Genomic DNA, 14,615 nt, shown 5'->3' with positions numbered 1-14,615 from the left:
AACATTAACTATCCATAATACAATAGTGCTACCCTTTCCGATGATGTAGCGCTACGAAGAAAACTCCCAAACTCGTCCAAATTCTCCCTAGCTACCTTAGGGTCTATTTCTCATGTGATAAGGATGTTACCTAGCCAAAATGATCCTATAAAACCTCATAAATGTTATTTTTTTAGAGTAGAGCGCCAAGGCGCTCGAATCCGACATCTCAGTACTAATAGAAGAAAATTCAAACATCACATTTTCACTTTCTCGACTTAAAATTTTAAGCCTTCTAAAATTTAATTAACTTAAGAACACTTTTAATTATCAAATTATATATTAAAAACTTACACTTTAAAGCAAATAATTACCTAATGTTTGTACAATAGTTATTATAATACCTCTTAATTTATCTATTAAAATATATTAAAATGCTTTTCAAAACACCTAAAAATATAACTAGTGAATAACTAGTCAAACACACTTAATGGCTGCCCAAATTCTCCCACTGGTTCTCCAAAGGCTATTCAGAATTAATAAAAAATAGTGAAAATGTAAAAGTCGTAATAATTAATTTCAATAATAATTATATATTGTTATTAAGTTAATTATTGAGAGCGAGTTAGTTATTGGTTAAAGTTAGTTGGTGGATCATAAGACATCTAATAAGGATGTGACTAGCCATTACAAGTTCAAGATTAATTATAAATACATAATTTAAGGCATGAATTAAAACACACTAATTAATCCTCCACATCTAAGAAAAAATTGGCCTCTCCTTACAAAATTCAAATTAAAAAAAATAAAAATAAAAATAAAACACATCTTAAGACATGAATGAAAGCTATTCATCAATTTTCCACTTGTCTTGAAATCGTTAACTTCGCCATGTGAAATATATGGCCAACCCCACTCCCTGATTGAATTTGTTGGCCACCAAATCATTATTTCAAGTTTGGATATTAGAATTGGAATGTAATGGATAAATATATTGGTAGATGTAATGCAATCATTTTATGCTACTTTTGAAATTAATGAATATTTATTCTACCTTCATTCTTGGCTTGGTGGATGAAAACTTCCTTCATTTCTTTGGTAAGGATTTTTTATTATCTTTGTGTCTTATTTATTGATTTTCACATTTATTTATATCTCTCCAACTCTCCCATAAATCCTATATCATTTCTTCTAGCTCTTAGCCTCCTTCAACAACCCCAAACTTTAAGCTCAGTACTACACCTATTTTCACATAGCATAATCCCTCTTCAAACTCTTTCAAAAGCTTCTATACTCCATGTCATTTTTCATGATGCCCTACATCCCCTTCCATCCTCTTGACCTCCTTAAAAACCCCAAACCATAATATGAGCTCAAGAATAAATCCCCTTTCACATATACCATAACCGCTCTTTAACCTCTTCAACAAACTTCTATACTCTATATATCATTCCTCACCAAGCTCTCAATCCCATTTAAACATCTCAGCCGAGTCCCTTGGAATCCAATTTTAAGATATATCTTTGCCATAAGCCGACAATTAATTACCAAGGATCCATACATCTCAATCTCCTCAAAACCATCTAATATAACCTTAATCACTCCATAATTTGTCTATTAACTTTATCCTCTTCATCTCATATCCTTATAAGTAAATTCAGAACAATATAAAATCTCAAATCCACTGCCTCGATCACCAATGAAAATGTCAGTCATATCAATGCATATTCATTCATTAAAGACAATTCTAAGTATTTTTTTCTTAAAAAAAGACACACTTTTAGTAGTTGACTTCTTAACATGTTTTTACATAACATAATTGTTAACAAATTCATCATCAAACATACTCTCATTCTCACTTATTTTTGTAACAATTATGTTAAGACATCTTTTTTTCCTCTCATGTTTCTCCCAAATGTTTTCAATAATATTAGGATTCAAAGGAAACTCACATCTAATAACAAAATAATGTGTAGATATATTATCTTTTTTTTATTAAATATCTTTTCAAGGCGCAATGGGCTCCTCTTTGAATCCTACTCTGAGGTTTATTAATGTATCAATATTTGTTGCCTAATAAAAACATTTCCCATTCGAAGACTCATTTATCACCTTCTCCAACTCAAAAACCCTTGTCACGATGAGACCCAACTCAACTCATATACTCTAATAGTTCATATAAGGTTGGGTGCAGGACAAAACATTTTCCAAGATCTTTTATTGGAGAGAATTTACATTTATATCATTTAATTCATAATATATATAGCCACTAAAAATCATCAATACAAAAATATAATATCATCAAAAACATATACATATCATAGATCCATTCACGTCAAAGCATTTTATACAATAATTATGGTATTTTCAATCTTTTCATCTAATAAAAAAATTATATGATCATGTATATCATCATGTATACTAGTATAATCATCACATATGTCATATGTGGATCATCGTATACACTAATATATTATTATATGTATCTTGTGTATATAGATATCATATGTTACAAGTGAGGTGTTCTAAAGTATCATCATATTCATGCATATCAATACCATGCATCATATCATACCAAGAGTATCATCATGTATGCTAGTACCATGCATCATATGAAATCATTATGCACATGATAATAATATACAAGATAGAGTAATTAAAATGATCATATATCACCATAAGGTATATGTTAGTGCATGATCATATCATATCATATCGTGTCTTCTTATGTAAAACATCATATTTATTCATCATGACATAATATACATATATATCATAAGCAAGGTAGGATTCTTGGCTAATCATATTATTATTAGCCATCCCTATATAATATCACATATCGTACAATATTAGCCATATCTCATTAAATCGGTATCAAGATCATTCACAATAACAAACATGTGGTATCATGTTTAGATTCGTCACTCTAATCATATTCATATCATATCCATTTACACCTCCCATCATATCAAATATTTGATCCTTTTAAATGAAAGACTGTCAACATACCCTCCTACGTACATAGGATATCATATCATTCCTTCGCTAACCTGAATTAACCAATAGCTAGTCTTTTTTTGCATACATATATATTTCATGATCAAGATGCATATGCATATATATATATTTGATATGAATTATCATATATCTATATATATATATAATCATTTCACCATAATAATTGTATTCATAGGATAATTTAATATGCTAATTTCTAAATGTATATATTCAGCTAATAAATCAACAAATTATATGCATGCTTCAGTCAATATATCATGTCAACTATACATGTCATGTTAGATAGTCATTGTCAGATGTACATGTTAATCATTTTACGTTAAAATAATGAAATGATAATTCATCGATTTCATGCTTTATTCATCTTACTTTTTGAGCATACATCAATTACTAAATATTCAATGAATATTTGATATGATCATATTACAATGTGTAGAATAAAAACCTCCCCAAGGGAAGCTTCCAAAATTTTAGAATAAAAACCTCAGCGTTGTAATGCTCCTAAGCGCTTCGTAAATTAGTAGAAAGGGTATTGGCTCAACATTGTCTTTAAAACACTATAGCACCCCTAAGGGCAGCTACCCTTAAGGGCAGCCTTAAACTTACGAAGCCCTTGCGAATTGATATGCATGAATATGATGAACCACTACCCTTTCTACTAATGAAAATTTTGAATTTCAAAACATTAATATTGCCAATTATACCTATAAATCTTAACAAGTTCTATTTAGATAATTGGGATCCATAATTACCTGAAAAAGCAATTATTATAGCACTACCCTTGATTCACATTCAAAGGCATAATACTTGGTTGCTCCAAAACTTTCTCTGGTTTGAGGCCACGAATAACAAAGCGGACATTCTCTCGATAGTTAAAAGAATGAAGGACGTCACAAATTAAGAGATCAATTATGAGTATATGCATGTATATAAAGTTGGATAAAGGTGCAAAATTATAAGATTTTATTTTTAGAATCTATCTATTTATAGGTTTTAAAAATGTAGGAGGAATATAAATCAAAATAAAATTCATTTTTGAGATTAAATTAAAAACTTTCAGATATCAACCAAGTTGATAAGATGGCCTGATGAAGAATTCAACTCAAAGTTGTCATTCCAATCAATCTTTTTCCCTTTCGATTGAACTACCCTGTGGATTTAATTGCATTTATATATGAACTAAAAGTAATAAACAAATCGGCATGCTCATAGTCTTAACAGTAAGGCCAAGTTGTGCATAACAAATAATACAATCACCAAATTGATATTATATGAAGTTGACTTATTTCTTCCTTTTTCGAGGATCCCAATTGACTAAGTTGGCAAAGAAGTTTGAATATAGCTCAAGAGTTCATAGAATCACAACCCACATTTAACTTATCATCCGACTAGATATTCGGGATCACCTGAAGTTCGATTTCAGCAAACTTATAGTCAAACTGAGCGTCTCGGAAATACGAACCAACGACACCAATTTCGACTCAATCCGAGCCCAAATGAGTCCCTATCAAGGACCTGAAGCGCTGTTGAAGCTTCGTACCACTGTTTGAGTTACCAAACGGTTTCCAAATATGACGAGCTTATAGTTTAATCGAGCGGCTCAACGAGATGAATCCAACGAGCCCAAGATCAGTGAATTCTGAAATCATTAAGGCCTCCAAATGTTTGACGAACGGTCCTTGATCAAGGGATTCGATATCGCCCGTCCATCCAACCACTCCTCATTTGCCCTTGATCTCTCACCTATTTAAGGGTCATGCCACTCCAAAAATCTATAAATAGACCACTCATTTCTCTTTAAAAGGACCCAAGCAAGAGAGAGAAGGAAGAAGCTCCTCCTCGACCACCGTCGGAGTTTCGCCAGACCACCGCCGGAGCTTCGCCGGACCACCACCTGAGGCCCTCGCCTTCACCGAACCACCACCTGAGATCCTCACCTTCACCGGACCACCACCTGAGGCTCTCACCTTCGCCGGACCACCACCTAAGGCTCTCGCCTTGACCGAACCACCACCTGAGGCCCTCCCCTTCGCCGGACCACCTCGACCACGCACCAGAGACCTCTCTCTTCGTCAGACACTCCCACTGAGCCTCACATTCGTCGGACCAACCGTCGGAGGCCCTCACGCTTCGTAGACACCGCAGAGGGCCCCACCTGTCATCGGAACCACACCGCGGACGCCGCTCACCTTCATACCAGACCTCCACCTGAGGCCCTCATCTTCGCCAGATCATCACCTAAGGCTCGGAGTTCTGCCAAGGCCATATCTGAGGGACCGAAGTTCTGCAGACCATTCACTGTACACTAAATTCTGTTGTAGCATTATTACTTGTAATATGATCGCCGGGAGGCGAGTAGCCCATTGTAAACTCAATTCTGAGTTGAATCAATTTTAACTGGGCGAGGCCCCCGAGGTTTTCCCTTTTTAGAGCTTTCCACGTAAATCTTGTGTTTTAATGTGTGTGAGCTAGATATTCGTGCAACGCTTAAGTGTAAGTATTCTAACTCTAATCGCCGCTGTATACTTCCTAGCACTTAACAACTATACTGGCAAAATAACAGCGGATAAGACTTCTACTTTTTATTATATATATATATATTATATATATATATTAATAATATTAATAATTAAAATAATTTATATATATAATATATATATATATATATATATATATATATATATATATATATAATGAGATTTTTTAGCTCTCTCAAAATAATAATATGGATCTATCATTTATGTAAATATCCCAATCATCAATCTTTACCCATCAAAATTAGAAATGATATTTATAACCTTCAGAGCTAATATATTGTTCTCATAATATAGGCTATGCAAAATTAAATCCTTAATCATAGAAATAAAGTTGTATGTGAACCACCCATGAAAACTTAAGCACAATGTTGCCCAAATATGTGCTGTGGGGCCGGCGCTTTTTGAAAAACTCGGTACACCTCGGTACAGACATTTTTTTGCCTAGGACCGGATGTTCCTTTGCATCCGATCGGATGACGTTATCGTGGGGCCGACCTGCCAAAAAGAAATTATATTGCGGTTAGGTATAAGGGGAAGCTAATCACGTGCATCCGAAATCTTGTGAGGGTGACCCGACTTTGGATATTTGCTGAGTTTGGATAGGGCCCGACCCGCTGTCGGCCCGTTTCCAATCCCATATTCCCATCCGCTTCGATGAGTCAGAAATAAAATGATAAAAAACAGCCGAGGAAACGAGCGAGAAGGAGAATCTTCACCGTCCATTTAGCTTTACCGTGCTTATTCCTTCTTCCCGCCCCCTCTTCTTACTGACACAGGCAAGTAATAGTGATGATGGAGCAAGGCGGAGATCGGGAGGTCTCGATGAGCGCCGGCGAGGAGTTGGAGGAAGACGAGGAGGAGGAGGAAAGTTTTCTGTTGAGTGGAGGCATCGAGGTGCCGAGCGGCTTGGAGCTGGGAATGGGTTGCGGGTTTGTGGTCACTGACGCGCTTGAGCCTGACCATCCCATCATATACGTGAACCACTGGTTCGAGGAAATCACAGGCTACTGCGCCGAGGAGGTTCTTGGTAGGAATTGGTGAGTTGCTTCATCTTATCTGGTTTTCACCTCATCTCGTTTGGCTTAGTTACTGGGCTTTCGCTTTCACCATTTTGGTCTGGGAGCTCAGTTGCATCCGTTATCGGTTTATGGGTGTTCACTTCTTGAAACCCTAGTTTGAACAATCTCGATTTGGTTTTCGTACATATTAGCCTGCATTTATCACGTTTGATTATTTTGTTGAGTGTATTGCTTGGAAAGCGAAGGGTTTGTGCTCTCAGCTTCTTTGAGTGATTGAATAGAAAAGGGAATTCGAACTCAGATAGGGGCATTGCCAGATTTTCTAAAAACTTTGGTTTTTTTTGAGTAATTTAAGATTCAAAAAGCTGCATTAGATTGCTGTTGTTGAGCTTGTCTGGTCAAGGTTTTTAAAAAGATCAAACGATCTGAAATATGAGGGTTATTATGTGCAATTTAAGTACCCTTTTTTTGCGGGAAGCTGTTACTTCTGTTATGATTGTTTGCAGCTATGATTAGACAAAATTTTAGGATTAATGGTAATCTTAAATTGATACTTTTCTTTTTGAAGTTTTTGTGTGCTTGATGATATGGTTTATAACTACAGGTTGCAGGTCTTCTTTTTCAATATGACCGTTTCAAACAGTCATTTCCTGTCTTGTAAATATTTTTGGGTCATCATCATAATCGTGATCGTTAGCCTGATACCAACTATTTGCTGTTGGCTTTAATTATGAATTATAATTTTTCATTTTATATCGAGATCACATAAGTCTTGTAAATATTTTTGGTGATGCCTGTTGTTACAAGTTGGTTTAGAAGAGTGAGTGAGATGATCTTAACTGTTTTACTTTTGATGTGATTGTTTGACTCATATTATATATTGACATTATTTTTCATTTTTATTCCATGATAGTGTTGACAAGAAAATTATATTTAATTAGGCTCATTAGTATGCCATCCTAAAACTGTGAACTAGAGTGATTGTCTTTTCTAATGTCGGATCAATTTCTAAGGGATTCATTACTTGCATTTAGAAAGTATGTGCGTAAAAGAAACTGTTCTTGTTTCACTTTCGTCTAATTTTCATTTGTTCATCTTTTCCCTTGACATCAACTCCCCCTCTTCTCTTCTTTTTCCCTCCTTTATATTGTATCTTACTTCATGTTTGAGTCTTCTTATTGAAACATATATAGCTAGACAAAAAACACATTTTCAAAATAAGCTCATGGGAAAAAGGATTTGCAGCAAGCAATTGAAAAATTTTTGGTGGGAAGGAGGAATAAATTCATCAATCTCCTTGACATTTAAGGGGTTAGAGATTAGTAAAGATATTTAGGATGGTGAATGTTAAGAAAGCAATAGCATAAGGAACACTTGAACCCCCTAGTAAGATGTGTACGCTTCAAGTTGTGGTGCTTAATCTTCATGTGTTCATAGCTTTGCTTCTTATATTAGTTTGAAAATGCTTGAAACTTTAAACAATAATCAAGATAAGAAGTTTGCAAGCTTCAAATGCATCTATGGAAGTATCAAAATTATCAGTAAAATAGACATATTTGCATTGAACACAACTTTAACTTCTCATCATTATTTTTTGGAATTCATTTTAAACTAATGTTGGTAACAAAATTGGTCAAATAAGAATTGTGATATAGCCACTCTACTTATATTTTGAAGTATCAATTCATAGAATTAAAAATGAAACACTAACAAAAAAAATGTTACTCCTTTATCTTAGAATTCTCATGATCTTTCTTATAAATTGACTTAAATTTTTTAGTGGACATGCTAGCCCATTTAGGCCCTGCCATTGTGTTTCACATGAAGTAAATATACCTTTTTTTCAAAATCAAAATTGGTATTTCCCATCTTCATATGATTTCATTTGAATATGCAAACTTCTATAGCGATCACTCCTACATTGACATTTGCACTACAGTTTTAGATGTTTGCCTGTGGCACACATGGGCAGATCTAGATTGGAGGCATCAGAGACGCGCCATTATTGGTTTGGGCCTATCCCATTTAGTTGCTTGATTGGGTGACTTAACTTGTCCCTTCACTCATCTTTATTTTTTTCTTGCTGAATATCAAGATATTTGTAGAACAAAGGACAAAAAAAAGTCATAATACAGTTAGAAGAATTATGCATGCAGAGGTATTAGCGCATAAAAGACATCATCTATGAGTTGTCATTTCATATACTTGCATTTAGTGCATTCTTGCATAGAGTTTAGGATAATAAACTTGATTTTCCTTTTGTGTCCCCACTCAAAAAAGTTTCTAGATTCGTTCTTGGTGGCATGCAATGGCACAAAAGTTACTTATTTAGTAGTTCCTAATTTGAAGATGATGACTATGAGGGGAGATTTGATGGAGATATGTGACGGTATATGAAAGTAGACTCATACTATTTTGGTTTCCATTACCCAATTAACCAATCAGTGTTTTTATTGACCAATCAATCTATTATAGCTTTATTTCAAGGAAAGCATGTGTATATTCAGGCTTGTAGCTTCAATGTTTAAAGCTAAAAGTGAAAAAAAGGAAAATTTAGAGTTTCATTTATAAGAAATGATGTTTAGATTTTTTTTTTTGGTTTATAATTGAACAATTTTACTTTGAGTCTATCTTTACGGTATGATGAATGCAAATATATTTTACTGAGAAGGATTCATGAAGAGATTTCTACTTTCGCCAGAACGGTCAAGTGTCTTTTCAAATTGGTATTGAGGCAAGGCTTGGCCAACGCACTTGATTGAAGTTGTTGTATGGAAGTTGAAATTTTGTATTGTATGTTGTGAAGGATGCCTTTTAGTTTACAAGTGTACTGCTTCCTCTTCTACTCACCAATCGTACCTGTTTTAGTTGTCTTCAACATTTATAGTCATGGATCTTTTATTGCAGCTGTTGTGGCACTATGAAGACTTCAGAATTTGGATTTTCGATCTTGCTACCATCCGCTCCCCCTATTCTCCAAACTAGTTATGCTCATTAGAAATACATGTTTGATATGTCTAAGAATGTTTAATAACTAAAATTGGTATGGTGTATATTGTGTTAGTTTTGCAAATTGAAGGAAAGATAGTCTCACTGCATCACAAAGGTGCTAATACATCTGAATTGAGTTATACAGAAGTTTACTTGTTCAAACATGTAGATATAAGGGTCCCAGTACTAAACTAGTGAATAATTTTAGTTCCTTTTAGCTCCAGACCACTTGCATTTTTATTGAAAGCTTCAGCTAACGGCACCTAACTTTTTAATACTGTATGAATAAGTGGATGAGTTTTTTAATCCTTCAACTAAATGACAAGATGTTTTAAAAATGTTAAACAAAGTATATTACATCTAGCTTACCCGAAGTAGGGGAAGATTTCAGGTAAGATTAAGAAAACAATGTTCCTTAAACTTGGGATCAACAAATAGGTGAAATGAACCCTAAAAATGACATGCCTAACATTCAGACTCTTCCTCAATAAATAAAGCATTTACGTTTCCAATAAAATATATGATTATGATATTTTTTAATATTTCTTATTTTTATTAAGATTTATTTCATTGTTGTACCTTTTTCAAGCAATAGATAATTTGAAAAAAATAAAAAAATTGTCTAGTTCGAAGAGATTCCAAAATATTTGTTTTATTGCCAGAAGTTTCATTTTATAAAGATTTGATCAATTTTGAAAATTTAGAAAGTTATTAGTACTTTCTGTCCTATTAGTTGTTTAACTATATATTGTACATATATGTGATTAATATTTGATTAATATTTTGTTTGGGTATATTATGTGATAAGAGAATATCATGAAGATTTAAAGGTAAATATAAAACTATGTTAGTCTATGTTTAATGATTATGAGTGTTTTATAATAAAGTTATTAATAACCAAGTTAAGAATAAATAAAAAATGTTAAGATGATGTGTGGAGAATGTAAGTAAGATGAATTGGGAAACACTTATGTGAGAGAGAGTAGCACTTATTGCAAATAAGATAGTTGAAAATGGATTTATGTGGCTTGAGCATATATAATGGAGGGTGTTAAATCCCAACCCTGCCTTGGCCCTTGATACAACTATTACTGGTGTATTGGAGAAGAGTGGAGGAAAAACAGAGAAACAAGGAAAGAGATATTTGCTCTATCTTTATTGGTAATACCTATGCATTCTCAACTTGAAAATTCGCATGTTGTGACAGACCTAAGTTGCCTTGCTTGTTTCAGCCGCTTTTTACAGTGCAGAGGACCATTTGTTCAAAGGAGGCATCCTTTGGTGGACTCCACAGTTGTCTCTGAAATACGAAGATGCATTGAGGAAGGAACCAAGTTCAAAGGCGAGCTTTTGAATTTCAAGAAAGATGGGTCACCCATGATAAGCAGGCTGCAGCTCATTCCTATGTACGCAGATGGTGAGACAGTTACCCATTTTATTGGCATCCAAATCTTCTCCGACACAAACGTTGACGTAGGACCATTCTCTAACACCCGGGCAAAGGACTTGGCTGGATATTCTGAACGTTTTAAGTCAGGCCTCAGTTTGTACCGACCAATTTCAGCAGCTTATAGACATATTTGCAGAGAAGTTTGCAGCTTTTTGCAATTGAACGATGAGGTCTTGTGTCAGCAGATCTTTCTAAGGTTGGACCCAAGAGACATTGCATCTGTTGGCTCTGTATGCAAAAGACTCCACCACCTGACAAAGAATGAGGAGCTCTGGAGGATGGTCTGCCTGAATGCTTGGGGCAGTGAAACCACAAATGCAATAGAAAGTGTTCCTGCAGCAAAAAGGTTAGGTTGGGGTAGGCTTGTGAGGGAATTAACCACTCTTGAAGCTGTCGCCTGGAGAAAATTTACCGTTGGCGGTGCTGTGGAACCTTCTCGCTGCAACTTCAGTGCTTGTGCCGTTGGAAGCCGGGTTGTCCTTTTTGGCGGTGAAGGCGTGAACATGCAGCCAATGAACGATACCTTCGTTTTGGATCTCAACTCGAGTAACCCACAGTGGAGGCCTGTAAATGTCAGCTCCCCCCCACCAGGTCGCTGGGGCCATACAATATCTTCCTTGAACGGATCTTGGTTAGTTGTATTTGGTGGCTGTGGCACGCAGGGATTGCTCAATGATGTTTTTGTATTGGATTTGGATTCTCAGCACCCGACATGGCGCGAAGTGGCAGGTCTTGCTCCTCCCTTACCGCGTTCATGGCACAGCTCCTGCATCCTTGATGGAACAAAGCTGGTTGTTTCAGGAGGCTGTGCAGATTCGGTGTGCTTCTCAGCGACACCTATCTCCTTGACCTTTCTGCAGAGAAACCGGTATGGAAAGAGATACCGGTGCGGTGGACGCCGCCTTCAAGGCTTGGTCAGTCATTATCGACGTACGACGGTCATAAAATATTAATGTTTGGAGGTTTAGCTAAAAGCGGAGCTCTTCGTTTTCGTTCCAATGATGTATTCACATTGGATCTGAGAGAAGAAGAGCCATGCTGGAGATGCGTTACTGGAGGTGGAATGCCTGGTACAGGAAACCCCGCCGGAATTGGTCCGCCGCCTCGCCTTGATCATGTGGCTGTAAGCCTTCCTGGTGGTAGGATTCTTATATTTGGGGGTTCTGTGGCTGGTCTCCACTCGGCTTCTCAAATATATCTTTTGGATCCAACAGAAGAGAAACCAACGTGGAGGATATTAAATGTTCCTGGCAGACCTCCAAGGTTTGCTTGGGGGCACAGTACATGTGTTGTTGGAGGAACAAGAGTTTTAGTTCTTGGGGGTCAAACTGGGGAAGAGTGGATATTGAGCGAACTCCATGAATTATCTCTTACAAGCTTCATTCAGGTATGAAACCTTAGGATTAATACCATGGAGAAATTACAAGAAAAGAACTGAGTTTTTTGGTAAGAGTATATTTCGGTTTGGTGGTGCAGTTTTACTGCTAGTGGTTTGTATTTTTGTACAGGAAACTCAATGGTTTGGTGTATATAAAGGCTATTTAAGGCATGCAGGTCCTTGTTTGTAGTGTGTTGGTAACTCAAATCTTTTTTTTTTTTTTTCTTTCTTGGGTGCCACTATTTTGTTAGATATAGTAGTAGTGGTCATGAGGTCATAAACTGGTTTTTTTTGTTTTTTTTTTGCATATGGCAATTTCTGTTAGGATAGATTTGAATGTCTTGAATTTGTATTATGTTCAGTGCAATTTGTGATAGCATATAAAGAACTAATTTTATCGTAAATTCTTGATATAAATTGTGTCAGGATATTTTTAACGCAAATTTTTTTTTTATCTATGTGTATTTATATAAAAAATGCTAATAACAATATTGTTAAACCCAAATTTATCTATGATTTTTTTTTTTAATTTTAATAAAAGGGACTTGCCCCCACTTTATTCAATAAAAAGAGATAAAACAACAAAGGCCTAGAGGTAGACAAAGCAAAATACAAGCTAAGATAGTGAAAAACGGGAATAAACCTCCAATAAGGAGCAAAAATAAAAATGACTGCTAAGAAACCGAACACCAATGAACATGGTGAATTTGCCAGCCAGACTTAGAAAAAGTTCTTGCAATCACCCAAAAATCAAGCAAGGACCATCCAATGGTAGTGGCAAATGACGAATGAAGCAGGGATAACCAATGAGCATCAGCCCACAAAACAAGCAAAGGATCTCGAACAAAATTAGAAGAGTGACCACCAAGGTTGACATCAAGAAAGGCTATCAAGGTGTTGAACAAAAGCAGCCTCATCATTGTTCGGATCACCACATTAAGCAAGCAACACAAAAGAATGCTCGTAAAGAGAAGGCCACCATAGAGAACAATGTACTTCTTCTTTGATTTTCTCCTACAGTGATTCCCACCGCCACGGGAGAAGGCGTGATCCACAACACACCCCACTTTCAAACCATGTAACTCTTGAAAATCATCCACATGCTCAACGACGTCATCTCCAACACCCCTGCAGGCCGAGGATAATAATTCATCCAACCAATCAGATAGTTCTTCAGTATTGTTATTCAAAGTCAAAGCCAAATGAGTTTTCAATTCAGCATTAGAAATAATTGAAATTGGAACATGAATAATTGACACATGTCCCTTAATACCCCTCACAATAAGGTGACAGAGGCGATCCCAAAGAAGCCAAGGGTGATTCAAGATTAGTCTCGTTCAAATAACCAGGTGCTTCATTTTAAAAAAAAAACTTGTTAACATCACACACTACCATGTTGAGCCTATCCTCAACATGACAAAAAATATGAACATTCCTTAACAAAGCCCAACATCCAGCATTCGGTCGGTATCATAAACAACAATAGTAGTGGTTGGTCTATCCTCAACACCCACCCCATCAATAAGCGAGGGATCCAACCCCTTAGAAGGAGAAACCAAATTTACATTAGGATAATCCGAACTATAATCAACATTTAGGGAAGGAGTTAAAATGTGGTTAGATAAATGGTTCACAAAACTCAAATCACTAGTAACACTCTCACGATTAACACCAGGTAAAGACGTAGAAGCATCCTTACGCATTTCCCCATCAACCAGAGAATCAATCCCAATAATCACATTTAGAACAGTGAGCTTAGGAACAAGAGCAGGGGTCATCAAAATGATCACAAGACATAGGATTAGGTAGGGGTGTCAATTTCGGGTCACGGGTCGGGTTCGGGTCGAACCCGAAACTGACCCGGTACTATTTGGGTCAATGCGAACCAGACCCGTTTCTGTAAACGGGTCGACTTTTTGGACCCGAACCCGACCCGCTTCTGGTTCGGGTCAACCCGACCCGACCCGAATGACCCGATTCGGACATAAAACTGCTAGTTTTCGGGTCCAAAAATGGGTCAAACTCTGCTTTTCGGGTCAAGAACTGGTCAATCTCAGGTTCCCGGGTCAAAAACGGGTTTTCGGGTCAAAACGGGTCATTTTCGAGTTGACAGGTCAACCCGAACCCGACCCGATTTTTGAAATGGATCAAATTATTGAACCCGACCCGTTTCGGGTTCGGGTCAACCCAAACCCAAAATTTTCGGGTCGGATTTTCGGGTCGGGTTCGGGTCGGGTCCAATA

General features: G+C 36.3%; 1 protein-coding gene across 1 annotated transcript; it reads left to right on the top strand.

Annotated features, from left to right (window-relative positions):
• Positions 1-6,192: 6,192 nt before the first annotated feature.
• LOC110111432 (adagio-like protein 1) lies at positions 6,193-12,547 on the top strand. Its single transcript, XM_020843322.2, is given in 3 exon segments — positions 6,193-6,571; positions 10,777-11,807; positions 11,810-12,547. Coding segments are annotated over 3 exon segments (1,857 nt in total). The 5' UTR covers positions 6,193-6,323; the 3' UTR covers positions 12,388-12,547.
• The last annotated feature ends 2,068 nt before the right edge of the window (positions 12,548-14,615 follow it).

Source organism: Dendrobium catenatum, unplaced genomic scaffold (assembly GCF_001605985.2).
Source record: "Dendrobium catenatum unplaced genomic scaffold, ASM160598v2 fragScaff_scaffold_1199, whole genome shotgun sequence".
In the NCBI taxonomy this organism is placed as follows: Eukaryota; Viridiplantae; Streptophyta; class Magnoliopsida; order Asparagales; family Orchidaceae; genus Dendrobium; species Dendrobium catenatum.
Note: the sequence above shows the minus strand (reverse complement) of the source record. Positions and strands in the feature narration are given on the sequence as shown.